Source organism: Nematolebias whitei, chromosome 16, assembly GCF_014905685.2.
Source record: "Nematolebias whitei isolate Nwh7 chromosome 16, NemWhi1, whole genome shotgun sequence".
NCBI classification, from domain to species: Eukaryota; Metazoa; Chordata; class Actinopteri; order Cyprinodontiformes; family Rivulidae; genus Nematolebias; species Nematolebias whitei.
The window spans coordinates 6,426,178-6,443,248 of NC_056513.1; the positions used below are offsets into that span (position 1 = coordinate 6,426,178).

General features: G+C 40.7%; 1 protein-coding gene across 1 annotated transcript in view; it reads left to right on the forward strand.

The window, feature by feature from the left end:
- Nucleotides 1–17,071, forward strand: part of LOC119423040 (testis-expressed protein 2) — a 46,692-nt gene that overhangs the window by 8,681 nt on the left and 20,940 nt on the right. Inside the window, exon 2 of the mRNA XM_037690449.1 lies at nucleotides 13,449–14,986. Within this exon, the coding sequence (XP_037546377.1) occupies nucleotides 13,472–14,986 (1,515 nt within the window). The 5' untranslated portion in view covers nucleotides 13,449–13,471. The remainder of the gene's footprint in view (nucleotides 1–13,448; nucleotides 14,987–17,071) is intronic.

Sequence of the window (17,071 nt, forward strand, 5' to 3'; positions counted from 1 at the left end):
ACAGACATGAAACATTATTGCTTTACCTCTGATGGCAACAAAAGTCTAAAGCAGTTGTTGCCAGGTTTTATAGCGACAGGACAAAAGCTGCATGATCATGCAATATCTTTATACTATCTTTTACATCGAAGATACTTTAAGAAAGTGAAACTGTAGTATTTATAACATTATACAACATTCTTTTGTATGTCATTGTGTAGTGTGCTAAAAGGCTCAGTTCCTGTCCCATGAAGGTCTTCAGTAGCAGGTTTTGGTCGGAGGCCTAGTCCACTACAACTGTCAGTAAGCCCAACAAGTTGAATGGTTACCGGCATGTTAATCCGGTTATTCATACAAAGCTTGATTAGGATTATTGTGGATTCTAGCTGAAGAAATACAAAAAGCTGTACAGTTGAATTTGAGGGAAAAGTTCACAGACGAAAGTTTCCAGTGGGACACGTCCGTATTTTAAAATGTAGACGAACGGATGAATGTGTCAAAAGATAAGTCGAACCAGAAGTCGTCTTTATGAGCGACAAATGGAGGTTTCTGATTGGAGCAGCAGGTGCAGTGACATCACTCTTCATCGCGTCACGTCAGCACAGCCGGCAGCAGAACGATTGAACGATTCGCGGGAACGATCTGGACTTCCTGTCTCTGATGGTGTAAAAATGATCCACAGAAGCTGGTGGCTGTTTTTTTTTTTTTATTCCTTTGAATATTCAAAGCTTCTCTGCAGTAAACCGTAGCGACACGCTGGCTTGTTTGCATGTGGAACGCTTTGTTTTGCAAGCCTAACATTTTTGTTTCCATGCAGTTAAACAGGTAGGGCTATTTTTAAAACCTGTGTCACTTTTTATTTTCACTTGGAAACAAGACGACGTGTGTGGCTTTATCTTAGTCAGCGTAGCAACTGACCCACACCCCTGTTGACTGTACACCTGTTCAGACTTTACTACGACACTTCAGGTTCTCACCTGAGGCCCGAACGAGTGCTTCAAGAAACATTACAGCTGAATTCTGGGTCACCCGAGGAGACCTTTTGAGGATTCTTGAAATACTCCAAATATGTTTTCACTTTGAGTCTTTTTTTGCTTGAATAGAAGCAACCATTCCCTGGTCATATGCTAACTTGTATTTAACTTTGGGCCCTAAAGCCCTTCATGGTTTTCAGGCTCCTGGTTCTTGGCTCATTTGGACAGGAAGTAAACAAACCACTTTTTCTAACCGCACTGCATTTTGTGATTTGTTGTCTTCCTTTAGGGAAACTTGCTAATCTTGTTGTTCTTTAGATATAGCTGAGTTTTAAAATCTTTTTATTGAACATGTCTGTTAACTAAAAACTGGTTTAAAACCGCTGCCAATCTTTACAACAGGAGTTAACAAACTGTTTGGGTTCAGGGACACCTTACAGGGGAGAAAGTTCAGGGACCCCCCTCATAACCCTCATGTTTATTAAATACTTCAATTTGTCTGTTTAATGCAGTGGAAATATTTGTCACATAAATACTTAAGATCTGTTCTTTAATAGTGTTAATACAGTTTTTATACTTTTAAACATGAGGTCTTTTTCATTCAAGACACAATTAATTAACTTTTTTTTTTAATTTCAGCTTCCAAAAATGATAGTTTTGAGAAAATTAAATGCGTCAAAAACCACTTTAAAACTTTATTCACATAATCAACATAAATGTCTTGCTACTTCTTCAAATTATTACATAAAATTGGAACAGAATCAAAACAACATTAATCGTTCTGCTGCTTCGTAAATGCATCGATGCTGGAACACAAATGGTGGGCGAGGTGGTGCGGGGGCTCTGAGCGTCCTACCCCAGAAAATTTTGAATAAAGTACATTTTGGTGTATTTTAACAGGTTGTTAAACATCTATGTGATTGTTAAAAATTGCAAGCACCGGCTCACAGAGATCTGGAGACCCCAGTTTGAGAGGGATCTTTCTTTATAAAACTCTTCGTGGACCTTTGCTGGTGGTGACATCATGTTTTGAACAAAGTAGTGATTTTATTTACCCGTTTATGAAAGCCTTTCTTGATATTAAAATCAAATGTTTGATTGCTTTTATTCATCAGAATGGATTACTGGTTATTGTATGGCTAAGATTTTTATTTTTTGTTCTCCCGTCGTGGAACAAAGAGGGGACTTGAAAATACTCTAGCTGTCCGTCCATCTTTTAAAATGGATAACTTAGAAAATAAGTAAGAGACCGACTTACAGTTTGGTGTGCAGCTGTGTCTAGGTGTAAGAAAGATCACTAGGAAATTAGGTTGCCACGCCAAAATTTATGGTGTCTGACACCATATGCTGGTATACAATAGTCCTCACTTATCACAGGGGTTCTGTTCCAGACACCCCTCGGGCCACGATGGGTGAAAATCTACAAAGTAGGGGCGTTGGATTTGTATACATAGACTGATTGGTAACTCTAAATTTTCCCTAGGTGTGAGTGAGAGAGTGAATGGTTGTTTGTCTCCATGTAGCCCTGTGATGGACTTGCGACCTGTCCAGGGTGTACCCTGCCCCTTGCACACCGATTGGCACCATGGGCACCGGCGACCCTCGTGACCCCAAAAAGGAAGAACCAGTTAAAAAGATGATGGATGGATATCCGTATATATCGTCCTTCTTGATATAGCAAGTGTTGCACCAGGTAAGAGCTCATGGCGGCAGGGGCGCGCCCGGATGGCCGACGTGTCGACTGCACAGTGGCCTCTGCCCTCCTTCTCCCGCTGGATTGGGTCTCCTCTGCCGGTCCCGGGTAGGCGAGCGCAAGGACATGGGCAGCGCGGAGGAAGGTCTCCACCGGCTGCCTAGCCCTGTGAGCGCCATGGGAGAAGGCGTCCCGCGGACACGCACCATGAGATGTGCGAACAGGGAGGGAAGGAGGGTGGGGAGGGTCATACGGAAGCTGGAGGTACAGTCCCCGGATGGGGACCGGGCTGACTGGTCCTTAAACAATGAAAGAGAGCAGATGGACTGATGCTACTGGGCCAATCAGCGCTCGGGATACAGAGTGCAATGCTCTGGTTGGTCAACTTCCATCAATCAGCCAATCATGTGTCGTGTACAATCTTGGATTGAAAACCCACGAAACAGTAAGTCCACAAAAGTCAAATAGCCAAGTATCGAGGGACTACTGTACATGTGAACTGATCACCCTTTCATGTGAGTGAACCATGATCTATATTTTATATTGCCTAAAAATATTATCATGGTGGTCAAAGCCACCTGGCTCGTCGCTTGCTCCTGGTTGTGGTCTGGATAAAATGTCTTCCTCCACTTGCCAGTATCTGTCACTAGGGATGCACGATATTGAATTTTTGGCCGATATCCGATATGCTGATGCCGATATTTTATATATTGTACGTTTCTTTGTCAGAACATAGCCCTTTTATTTAGGCTTGTTTGCTACAAAAATTCTGCAACAGCTGTAAGAGCTGGTGACATATTCAGTAACAGCCATATGATATGCATAGCACTTTAACTTATATTAAATGAAAAGTGTTAAATGTTATTTTTAGCAATAGTCACCTGCGATGCTGTCTCACTTGTGGAGGCTTGTTCCAGGTTCCTAGTTGCAGTGTTGGATCCTCTACACTCCTGTGAATGAAGGACAGACTTTTTAAGTTCAAAGTTTTTGTCTATCCATTGTGCCGTAAGACTAATCATGCTAACAGGGCTAACACGACGTCCAAATGTCTGAGGTAAAACTCACCCAAGTTGTGCTATCGGCTGTTATCTTCTCAATGACATCGGAAATGATAGCTTGTAACTCTGGTAACGTTATGTTGGAAAAATATCCCCGACTGGGGACGATGTAGCGAGGCTCAATAAACCTTCCATAAACCTTCGGAACCCGACATCCTCACCAACGGGAAAAAAAACCTTCCACACTGCCGACATTTTGAATTTTCCTCTCCTCCGTGAGATCAGGTAGGCGCACGTGATGTCATCACGTTGTGTTGCCGCTTCAGGCAAAAACGCCTTTTATATCGGTGAGTTATTTTAATGGAATGGCCCATGTCCTATATTGAACTTATCAGGTCTCTCTTGTAAATGAGTCCTCGAGGCTCAATGGGATTTACCTGTATAAATAAAGGTTGATTGATTGAACTTTAACGCTAATATCGGCCGATACCGATACCATGCCGGTAATATTGTGCATCCCTATCTGTCACTATATGTAACCTCTGTTCTTCTCCACAGTGTAACTCCTCCCCACTTGAATGTCTTGCACCAAAAACATTTAGGTTTAACTGCATTAACTGTTCAATCACAGTTCAGAAAAACTCATCTCAAAAAACTACACTGTTCATATCCCTCAGCGACAGAGGCCTTCAGCGTTCCGCTTGTTAGTTTAATGTTTGTTCTTGTTTGTTTTGGACCTTCTGCGACTGTTGGCAGCTATAATGTGCTGTTAATCAGAGGACAGCCGTCTGAGCAGCGTTATGTTGAGTTATATTAACGTTATTAAATGCACATCTGATGTTGGGTTCACAAACTGTAGCTGAATGAGAGCTGACAGAGTTTACAGGTTTAAAATGTTCAGTGTTTGACACTGTGCTCTGTGACTTCCCTAAGGGCTCCCTTTTATATTTTATCTGTAATTAATAAAACTAATCCAGAAATAAGTCAACAAAAATGTGACGGAATGGCTCTGAACAATGTCAGAATAAACAGTTCAGATGCCTGAACGTTTATTCTGTTTTATAGAAACGTCAGCAGACCTGCTCCCTCATCTGACAGCCCTCGGTGTGATGTCCGTGCATGTATCTGCATACATACGTGAACAGAAGTGTCGGAGATGACCTCTTTCAGTCAGATCATCCGAAACGGATTTGTAAGAAGTCTGAACAGCCCCACAAAGGTTTTGTGATGAACCGGAGGTGTCGATGACCGTGACAGGTTTGTGTCTGAACTCTGGCACGGTGACCATTAATGAGACTTCATGAAGCTCTGATAGGCTGCCAGCTCGCATCCTGTTTCAGCCCGTCTCCTGCTGTAGGCTGCAGAAGTCGTCACGCTCCCGTCACTGTAATGATCACTTGTTACCAGCGGAAAGAGACAGACGGGGCGTGGGAGATGTGTATTTATAGCCTGTCTATAAATAAATCTTCACTTTATTCTGAGTAATAAATATGCAGCATGAGGGCAGAAATGTTGAGGAAAACGGATGTCTGAGCATCAGTGAATTTATTTATTTTCCTTTGAGCCCGGAGGAATAATGCAGCCATCTTTCACAAGACTAAAACCGCTTTTTTTACAGTTTCATGCAGCAGTTCACCATTTCAGGCTCCGCTGATCCGCTCCGACGCTCGGCAACAATGCGGTCTTTTGTCATGACATTCTGCCAGAGAAATGCTTCATCCAGTTCCTTTTACTTTGTTCAGCAAAAATGATTACAGCAGTCCAGGATTTCAACAAGTTTCCTGTTGATTTACTGTTGGCCTGCAATCAACGATCAGGGCTTTTGAAAGAAATGGTTTCAGGCCCGAAACCTAATTTAATTTTAGTGTTTTAATCTTTTTTTTATGTTCAGCTCTGCAGTCTGATCTTTAAACTTTTCGTTATTTTATTTCAGTAAAGTTTCTTCTTATTACTGTGAAAGGGTTCTGTTGTAGAACTGAACAGAGTTTTTTACTAAATGTAATTACTCCTGGGTAATCGACAGCTCTGAAACGAAACGCGAAAACCTCCGGCTTTGCTGCGCTTTGACACAACATAAATATCTTTTTTTTTTTTTTTTTTTTTGGTCTGCTTTCAGAGAAACAGATGAATGCTGCGTGTTGATATGTGGCAGCGCCTTGTAACTTATTGGGGAAACAGAAGAGTCTTTGTAGAAGAAAGTGGAAAGTTTCGTCAGATGTGGCTTAATGGGCAGATGTTCTCAAAAGCAGTTTCTCCAATTATTCCTGCCGGATACAGATCTTTTAGTTTTATTGTGATTTGCTGTAAATCTTTTGGCAGCTATGAGCTCGTTAGGCCGAGTCAGCAGCTCCGTGTTTTTCTGTTTTTGACTAAACTTGGTCACTCTTGAGGACACTGAACTCGGGATTTTTTCCACTTTTCCCAGAAACAAGAACCACGACCGACTCATGCAGAAGAGTTAGACTTTTGTTATAAAAAGAGATGTTTTGTTCTTGATGGCTTGCGTACAACATTACATAATTAAAATCTGGAGCAGCAGTCATCCTAGTTGTCTTTGGGTTCAGCTGTGATGGACTGGGTTATTGGTGTGGACATTAAAGCTTTTAGCCTAGAGAAGTGAAGTAGCCTGAAATAAAAAGTGATCTAAACCTTTGCAACGACAAAATCATTAGAAGTTCCTACAAAAAGAACCTGCATGCTGCTGGATCGTTGCAGCATTTGTTTGGTCGGGTCTGTTTGTTTGTAATGCCGATAACTGATATAATGGCTGAAAAACTTTGAGCTTTGTCCACCCCCAAGGATCCAAGTAAACAGCGAGTTGAGCAAAGTTTGTTTATTTAGCACAGCTGTTAGCAACCATGAAGCTAAGCAAATCAAATCCACGCTATACGTAGTGCCACAGTAGGTTTACAAGTGGTGCGTTCAAACGTGCGGTCACATTTTCTATTCACCATAAAGTTATCAAGTGCGTTACAAAAATAAATATAAATTAAACAAAGAAACGCCCATCCCTGATCATTGTTTCAACAGTCACGTATGGTGAAGGCCTAATTAGTATTGACCACAGCAACATTTATTTTTACTTTGCAGCAAAAAAAAAATGTTTCAGACAAAGCATTTAATTGAGGATGACGAAGATAACTTTACAAACACTGATATACATTTACCTCTACATTAGATTTATTGTTCTGGATAAAGTTTTACAAGGCAATAGCCTATGCTAGTTTTTCTAAACGTTAGCTTGCTAACTTGAGAGGCACCTAGTTAATGACAAGCAGGTCGGAGAGTTACAGATAATTTATTATTGATTTATTTTTAGTTTACAGATCAGTTAAAATAAACTTGCCATTCTCTGTTCAGCAAAATACGCTACCCAGTATTGCTCGCTACTTCGGCTGTGCTGAAAGTGAAACTTAAAGTGAACGGCCATGACCTGAAAGTAGTTGCATGCGCCTTCTGCTGGATACATTGTGCAATTACACCATTTGCACAAGGACATGGCTCGTCCTCAGCATTTTAGGGGTGATAATTAGAAGTATTTATATCGGCGCATAATGGGCCCATTATCACAGATGCCGATGTATCCCTTACAGCGGCCTAAAATATCGGCACTACCAATATATCGGTTGGGCTCTAGTCTAGTTCAGTTGGACACGATCAAAAACCCAATGTGACTGTCGTAACTGCCTTTTCTTTTATTTATAACACCAGCATGTCATAGTGACACACCATCTTGTTTCTGGGATTAGCAGTAGGACATCTTTGTTTTATTAGAGGGATTTTCCCCCGCAGGTGAGTAAAGTAAACGTTAGCTCAACAGTGTGGACAGTTATTTTTCAGCAAAAACATGCAACAGGTAACAGTTTAAAATAAAGCAACGGCTGAGATTAGCACTCATTAGGAAGCTCTGTCTACTCTTTAACAGTATGTGTGGTTTCCTGTAATAATTAGCCCTGAATTTAGAAAATATGAAATGTGCGTTTAGCATAATCACCGGACAATTAAATGTTTTTGTTTAAAACGTCTCTTAACAACCAGTTTACTGTAGCCCAATCTTTAGTTTTATTTTTTTAAGCATATTAATTTTAGGTGTACACTATTTTAAAAGGCTATTTATTTAAATGTTGTTTTATTTAATGAAATATATTAGCCAAAAAAACAAATGTTTATCCATCAGCCATCGATTTGCCAGAAGTTCTCAAAATAAAATAAAAATAGTAAAAAACACATCAGCCTCTAGTTCTGTCCAAACCTTTTTTTTTCCCAATAATGAAATAGTCTATAAATGAAGAGCTATAAATACCTGCAGGTAATTTTAAAGTGTTTCTCTTTTTAAAGACACCCCATCAACTTCTTCCCAGGTGGTTGAGTGACACAAACCACCATCATGTCGGGTTTGTGGGAACTTTAGGGAACGTTATGGGAGTAAATAATTACAGCAGCATGGCAGGTCTCTGATGTGCTGCAGGTTTGACACTGCCAAGACTTTTGTGCATGATGAGAACCTTTTTATCCATTTAAGCAGTTAAAGAGGTCATTATTTGACATCTGGGCTGAGCTGCTGAACTGACATAGTTTAAAATGAAACCAAGCCAGCTAATAAATGCATTAAAACATTTAGTTTTTCCTTTTATGTAAAACAGTAAGTGGCATTACTGTTTTTTCTGTGTCGTTGTGCTTGAGGATGGCACAGGTCAAAACCTGCTGTTACCATTTCCTTCCTGTTCTCCCCTCGGTTTCTTAAATCAGGACTATTTTTAACGTCTGCTCTCAGGGGGACGGTCCGTCACATGCTCCTCGTGAGCCACTGCGTTCTCGCTGTTGTGATCGGCAGCAGTTGAACCGTTGCAGGCAGTAGTTGAGCAATCCAGCAGTTTCAGTGACTGTGACGACTCCAAAATCTACCAGAATAGCCTAAATATATTTAAAGCAATATTAACTCAGCAGCCGTTTTTAAACATGAATTTGTGTTGCTGACATCCTCGATGGTAAACGAGCGCCACATAATTTGGAAGCTGTTGTTCGTTCTGAACAATACGACCTGTTTAAACCCCTCCTTATCGGTGTGACCTGCGAGTTGACGTTGTTTTTGTAGCACGAGGAAGCTGTTGGCTGAGGTGATAAAGGGCTGTCATGGGACAGAAACACCAATTTAAAGACTGATATATATTTTTTTGGTAGTTGTTTTTTTAAGCTATGACAAATGTCATGCTTTTGACACGCTGAACGGATCATTGTGTTTTAGTTTTTAGCGATTCCAATTGGTATGAAGCTTTTTATTGTCTTTCCAGTCAGGTATTAAATTAAAACGGTATGGGTTCCCCCTCTGGCTGCAAAGTTTCCATGATCCACTGACTTTGTGACTCCGTCAGAATAATGGCAGAATAATCACATTTATCCCAAACACCGTGATGGGAATGTCTTTTCAGAGTGTGGGGTTGTTGGCAGTTCTGGCAGACAGCTGATCCTCACGATGATCTCAACATTCAGGCCTGCCTCACTAGTCTGTCGGCATTCTTGAGAACAGGTTCAGTACTGTTGGTCTGTTTTCTGTCCACAACATGGAATCTGAAAGTCACTTGTCGAGCTAGCTTAGATTCTTTAACGTGCCCACATGTGGCGGTGATGGAACACATCGGTGCTAAATCTTCAGATTGCTGAAGTAATATTTAAATCACATTATCAATCTCTTCATGCATTGCTGTGATACTTAACACCCTTTTGAATTTAGGCATCATAATCCAGAGGGAGATGAACAAACGCCTCCAACAGAAATGTTGTCTTTTAACAAAGGTGGTCAATTTGTAATAATTGTTGTCACCCCTAACCCTTTAGAAGCCTCACATGCATCCCAGGGAGATACCACATTAGACCCATCCTCCTGTAAATCCACACGATCCACTGTAAGGATCGACGTTCAGGTTTTTCCTGAGCTGTGACCCGTCAGACTTGTATTCTCCATCTTTGCAGCTTGAAAAATAAAAGTGTGCTCAGATACAGAAACTATTCTTTCAGGATCCTTTTATAACCCTTCACCGTTGACTTTGAGCCATAAAGCAACACATTAGACACTTGATACTTGCAGCTAATGGATGGTCAGTGGTGCCATACCTTTTAATAGAAAATAAAATAATTTACTACACTTTCAGTGTCAGGGAAGTACATGTTCCTACTGCAAGTACTCATCCGGATTCAAGGTAATGCTTCTTATTTCTTCTAAAGCAACAGTTTTTTTCATATCTGAAACAGTTGTGTTTTAATGTTTCTGGTTGTTTTCACTTGTATGGCTTCAGAAATATTCTCACGCTGAGATTACTTACAGAGCTGTGTTTACTAGAAACGCCTTCAGCCAGATTTGCTGTTGTTTTAGGCTCACGTGTGTCGAGAACTATGGGGATTAAAATGTGAAGAAATGTTCTGCTTAGTTCAAGCTTATTTCTTTATGCTAACCTTTTGTCAAGTAAATAACACTTGCTTGTATATCCTTTTTCAATGTATACTTTATGGCTTTATAACTTTTAGCTGTCTGAATGATAAACACAATACTTTGTTGTTAAATCAAGGAGGTACTTCTTTCCAGACTATTCCATAAAGCAACTCCATTTTACATAGTCCATTTTGTTTCTGTTTTTTATTGACTGAGCTTAACATTCACGTGAACCATAGTTTGGTTAGAACTTCATTCAGTAGCCTTATTGAGTACTACCAGTTAGAAAAGACCCCAAAACTTTAAACGTTTGGCTGAATACCGCAGTAAAACTTGTACTAATGTTTCAGCCAAACAGCACGGGCTGACGGTGAGTTGAAAGGAAAGATGAATTCCCGATGGGACGTTTTCATCGGCTAGTTCTTCCTCTGCGTGACCAGCGCCTCAGATGTGTTTAAAAACGTGGGGTTTTGTCAAAATGTGGCCTCGGAGAATCCTTTGGACGGTGCATTCAATGATGCTGCTAGAGCTGCACAATAAAGCAGATTTTCTATTTTTTTTTATTTATCTAATGTGACTGTCGGACTCATTTGGAGTTCTTGTGTTGGTTTCTGCTGGATAGACTCATCATTGGATCAGACGCTTTGAGTGCTTCACACCCACTGTGCGCTTGCAATTCGGTGAAGTGTTCCCACTCGGGTGGAGCTGAAACCGATTTAAAACTATTTGGATTTTAGCGTATTGTCCTTAATGCCCTTTTCTTTGGGACAGTTGCTCTTCTGGATACACCCCTCTGAATCAGGAGTTAAAGTCCAGAGCAGAAATGTGATCGTGTCGTCTTAAGATCTCTGTTGTTGTTGGTGTGTTACCAAAGACGGCAGTGATTCAGTGACGCGTGGAAACCCATTTCTTTTTGGGTGAGATATTAGAAAACATGATGGAATGTAATTTGGGTTTATGATGAGGTCACACAAGCCAAGCGATGGGACACGACCCGAGTCATGCTGTTCAAACCATACTACAGAAAACTGCCCTCAAACGTCGTAGTTTATAAAAGTACAATATTTTAAGTGTTAAAATTAGTATTTTTTTTTGAAGGAATTTTCCTCTAGTCTTAGATGGTTTCTGCTCAGTTCTTGTCTGATTACACATGGATTAGTTCTGCTCTTAGATTTCTTTTTCCAATGTTGTGAAATCTTTAGGGACTGGTTGTGCTTTGTCACAGAAAGAAGAGTAAACGTCTCGACAGAAACTAAACTTTCACTCGGTCTACAAATCACTTGGGCACTTCCTGGAAGTGTTTTTATTGTGTTTCTGTAAGGCTAAAAAAACTGATTGGATGTTTTTATTTGGTGCTTTTGGTTCAGATGCAACATGAAGGTCGGCATCGTTCATGTCTCAACAAAAATTCTACATTTGGTTTATAAGATGCCACTTGTTTAGGATAAGTTCTCATCAGCATTAAATCATCAGCGTCTGTCGCCAGTTACTTCACCGTTGTGGTCAAATTGTCGTTCAAAACTATGAAAAATGACAGAATTAAACTTCTACATCAAATGCAAACTTTATTTTTATAGTTGAGACGTTTCAGAATATCTTCCCACTCTTCATAAACCGTTTAGACCTCTATGCGTTATGAGTAGTAGTAATGTCTAATTGTTGGAGTCTACAGTAAAATACATTTTAATTTTTCGTTGGCTTCAGTTTAAACTCAGGTGTACCTTAAATGGTGAAAAAACAATTAATCAAGATAAACAAAAGATCAAGTTGGAGTCAAAAGTTGGGCAGACGCCATGTTTCAAATTGTGAGATGTAAGTTTCTCAAAAATAACATTTCTGCATTTTTTTTTTTTTAAAGTTAGGCTAGGTTATTTGTGAGCACCGAGTATAACACGAACCTAGATTGGAGATTTTTTTGTTTTTAGGGAATTGCTGTGCTCGAGGTGTATTTATAGGCTGCAGTAGCTCGGTGGTCCGTGCCTTGTTCTTGCAATCCTGAGGTTGTGGGTTCGAGCCCAGGTTGCATGAGGACGGGCATCTGGTGTAAAAATAACTGCCAGATCTTTCATGCAAGTTAGTTCGCTGGTTCAAAAACTAACTCCTGGTGACACAAACGTGCACAGATATGAACTTGGATGCATAGCCAGAAATAAAACCTCTACATACCCTGCACATGCCAACTCTTGTGTTCCGTTTTTGTGCTTAAAGCAGAATTTCACACGCTGTATTTCTCGTTCTAATGCACCATTTAAAATTCAAGATATTTGTGTGTTGACATGAAATCGGTCCAAATGCGTCTCCACTACAATAGCTCATTGTGTTGCAGCTGACCAGAGGGTGTACTGGCTGGGAGCAGAGGTGGCTGGCCGACTGCCCGACTGGTTAACAAGCTCAGCTCTGACCCATGTGACAATGAGCGGTTAGGCTGAGTCTGTAAATGAGTGAGGCAGCGTGACCTTCTGCTGGACACACAGAGCACAAGATGTCAACAAGCTAGCACCCTAATTCTGTTTCTACTAGCAGAGGGACCCGGAGATTAACAAAAGGCCTAAAATGTTTAATCGTGTTTCGTTGCCAGATCTTTTGCCATCATTTTGACAATTGTCAATATTCTTTTTCATTATTATTCCTATAGAAACTATTGGAGTATACAGGTCTCTCTTGAAAATAAATCCTCGTGACTCAATGAGACCAACCTGTGTGTATATAAAGGTCCTGGATTTAAGATGTTTGGCTCTTAATGATAAGCTATGCAGCAAAGTGAGAAAGAAAGCAGCTAGCAGCAAATATTTTTCTTGTTTTGCATTCTGCTGAAGATTTAAAACTAATATTAATGCACATGTACTATATACTTAAAGCTAGAATATGGTAATTTTACAGTCAAGTGTATCAACAATGTTTTAACATTTTGTAAAGTTTTGTTTCTTGGAATTATTTCATACTAACACAATGAATTTATGATTACAAAAACATTTTTTACCATGGATTAACATAAAAATAGTATCCTAATTTGTTTAAGTGTACAGTACTCTGTTTTGATTTATAATACAACCCGTTTGATTTGAAGAAAAATGTAATTTTTTCCAGTTTTTGTTCATTATCTTGGTGATGGCTGATGTCTCATCATGTACTGTTATTTCTAATGAACTAAACCTGGAAAATTTAGTGGAGAAACACCTGCTAGGACCTTGTGGGTATCGTGGGACTCAATGCATGCACACAAAGGTGTCTCGGTCACATCGGTTTGATTTGGGCATAAGATGCAAAGACAGTGCAGGCAGCTCATCTTCAAACCTCAACCTCAGTTATGTCGTCCTTCAAACAACAATGTATTTATTAATTAACTGTTTGGTCTCTAATCTGTTTGCTCTTCGCAGACTGACTCAGTAGGACCTCTGAAATGACCAGCCAGCAGCCGAGCCATGCAGAAAGCTCTAAGTTCACGGATAAACAGCCGCCCGCTGGGGGCCCCAGGCTCCATGTCCAGCCATCACGGTCAAAGGAGAACATTACCATCCACTTCTCATTCGGGAAAGAGAAAGAGGAGGAGGAGGAAGAGGAGCTTGAGCTGTACACTGCGTCAGTCCCCACTTGCTCAGCCGCTCTGAAAGATTCAAACGTTGTGACAGCTGTAGAAGCGAGTGAGGACATGTTTGAAGGGGGTCCTCTGGACTCTGCAGCTGAGGTTGCTGAGATTCCTGAATCATCCGGATTTTCTCCCAGTTCTGGAAATCACACTAACCATTCCCCACCACATACTCTATCTTCACGTGTCCCCGAGCATAAACCCTTGACTGTCGGTTCTTCTCCCATAAAATCTTTGAGCTTTCCCTCCGGTGACAAATCGTTTTTAAGTATGGTAAAGTCCTGTTCTTCTGACGTCGAGTCTCGTGATGGCATCTCTTCTGCTCCAGCTCCTTCTGTAAGACACAGACCTCTCATGAAAAACCTTGTCAAATCGTTATCATCAGATACATCCCAGGATCCACCCCCCTCCTCTATATCTTCCCGTCTTCCCGAACCTCGCCTTAACCTGCAACTCTTTAAGCAATTTGCACAATCCAGGCTGCCGTCTGCTGCCGTGACATCAGCAAGCGATTCTAAAACTGCCCCGTGTTCGCCGTTAACTTCACCAGACAACCGGAGCTTCTTCAAAGTCTCTGAGGTTGAAGCGCGATTTGAAGACACCAGACGCCGTCTCACCGAGGCCATTTCTGAGCCACTCCAGTTGCTGAGTAAGATCATGGATGAGAAGAGTGGAGGATTAAGTGTCGGCAGTATTTACCGGCCCAAAGTGCTTTCTGCCAGCGCCACAGAACTCTCCACCATCGCCTCAATCAATGACCACCTGGAGAGCAACAACAATTACTGTATCAAAGAGGAAGAAGGTGACGCAGAGGCCGAAAGCCCCAACAGCTGGACCTCTGTTACACCTGAGTCACCTAACGACCCCTCTGCCAACACTAAGAGCCCGACCAAATCCTCCTCACTGTCCATGTCTGCTCTTGCGAAACAGGAGGACGAGGACTTCTGCATCCTGAACAGTGAAGACTTTGAGACTTGTACTGACACCGAGGGGTCAGATGGAATTACTCAAACCGGGAGTCAACTGCTGCCAAGTGATGGTTCTGACCCAAACTGTGACGATGAATGTGAAGACACTAAGCCAGCACCCGATGTCCCGTACTATTCTCTCATAGTCTTTACCTTCCTCGTCTATGGGTTCTTTGTTTTACCTTTGCCCACGTACATTGGAGGGCTGCTGCTTGGAGTCTGGCTAGGATTCTTTGTAGCCATCGGCGTCATGTGGCTGACGGGACCAAAGCGCTCTGGAGATGAAGTCGGACATTCCAGAAACCGGGGGAAGCTGTGGAATATGACCAAGCTGGATATTAAAGAGCCAGAAATCTACAAGGTTTGTTCGTCTTTTCCTCCTTTTAAGTTTATTTCATTTTATAACGCAATAGTGTTTTTTGGGGTTTTTTTGTAAACGAAACAAATCAGCATTTTTGGAGAGTTTAACAGCAATGACTGAATACGTTTAATTTTTAGATTGAACCTGGATTACACAAATTAAATATTCTGAGCGCACATCCTTGTGCGTTTGTCTAAAATACAGTATGCACTAAATTACCAGAGAGCTGAGGTCATAAGGTTGATTTTACTTGTACTTCTCCTCCACATTTGTATATTTATGGCAGATAAATTTGCATTAGAGTAAGAAAACCATTTTGACGTATTGTCTGAAACAGTAGATCTGCTCCTGACAGTAATAAATGGAACAACAGGTGACGAAATGTCGGTGGTTTGGCTCCAAGGAGTGTTTATCATTTGATTTGCAAGAATCTTCTGTGTCCGAGTGAAAACAGCAAAGAAATTTTAAAAAGTCCGTTTATTCAGTATCTGCTCTAAAAACAGTACAACTTGTGCTGAATTTTGTGCATCTTTATTTGCAGATACAGTAATGGGGAATTTTGTGCATCTTTATTTGCAGATACAGTAATGGGTAATTTTCAAGGAACACCAAAATGAGTGACGAGATGAAGATGTTATCCAGATTAGCGAAATTGTTTTTTTTACAAATGTGAGAAATTAGCTTCTATAAGTTATTTGAGCTCTTCACTTTATGTTGACCAAAACAACTGCTTTACTACTGAAATGGTTTTAAAGCATTAAATTAATTTTATATAGCACCAATTCACAACAAATGTTGTCTCAGGACAAAAACATTCACACACATTATAAAACGGCAGTTAGTAACGGTTTTCTAAGGAAGCCAGCAGATTGTGTTTCCACTTCGTCACAAAGTCAAAACGGCTAGTCCAGGTGTTTCTAAATCTATGGTCCAGGTGTACTTCCTGTGTGGAGAATCATGAAGAAAAACATGCTATTAATAGAAACGATTGCAAATACAAACATGGAAAATAAAGCGAATAAAGCCAGCAGCAGGGTGAAGAGATATGGTCAGTTTGTTCTCCAGCATTTTACACCTATAAGTAGGCCTGTCGCGATAAACAATAAATCAATTAATCGCATGATAAATGAAAATTATCGACTTCATTTTCATTTATCGGCTTTATCGTTTCTTTGTGTCTCTTTCTTTCTAGTGTTTGACATTGGATGACAAAAGGGTCAACTCCTGTGCTCTTCACTGACCCCTCCCTTTCTCTTTTCGCTTTAAAATCCATTTTAACCATCTAAAATCACATTGTTGGATCGTTAAAAGCAGCTAAACTGAGGAGCTAAGCTACGAGCTAAGCTAACAGGCTGACCTCAGGAGAAAAAAAACTCCGTCTTGTCGAAGCTCCAAAATTCACGGTTGAAACCCGTGCCTTCGTGTAAAAAGTTTTTCTCTGGAAAAAGAAGCTGAGAACTTGTTTACGGAGTTTTTAATATATATATATTTTTTAAAGCTTTGTGTGAACAATGCTACGCTAAAGAGCTCAAATCACACCGAGCGTCCGCCATTTTGAGAACCGAAGAGAGACAGCCCATGTCACGTCAAGGGGCCTCCCTCTCATTTTTCTTAGAGACACGCTGCTAACTCCCTCACTATCAATCCTTCGGTTCAAACGGTCTTATACTGCCATCCGGTGGTCGACAAAAGGTACTACATACAAAACAAATTACCAACATTTCTTCTTAAATTTTACAATAATTACTAATTGTTGTCAAATTTCAAACAATATTATCGTTTATTGCAATAATTTCTGAGGCAATTAATCGCGCAGCAAAATTTGTTATCGTGACAGGCGTACTTTATAAGAGAAGAACTAGGGGATAACTTAGGAAACCCAAGCCAACCGTAACTATAGGATTAATAAAGGAAAGTCTTAATCCTAGCCTTGAGTCAACAGTGTCAGCCTCACAGACTGAAACTGGAAGTTGGTCCCACAAGAGGAGCCTGATAACGGACAGCTCTGCCTCTCTTGTTACAGATACCCATCAGACTGTGTATAACTAAACGGAGGTCATATTTTTTATATTTAAGACAGGGTGC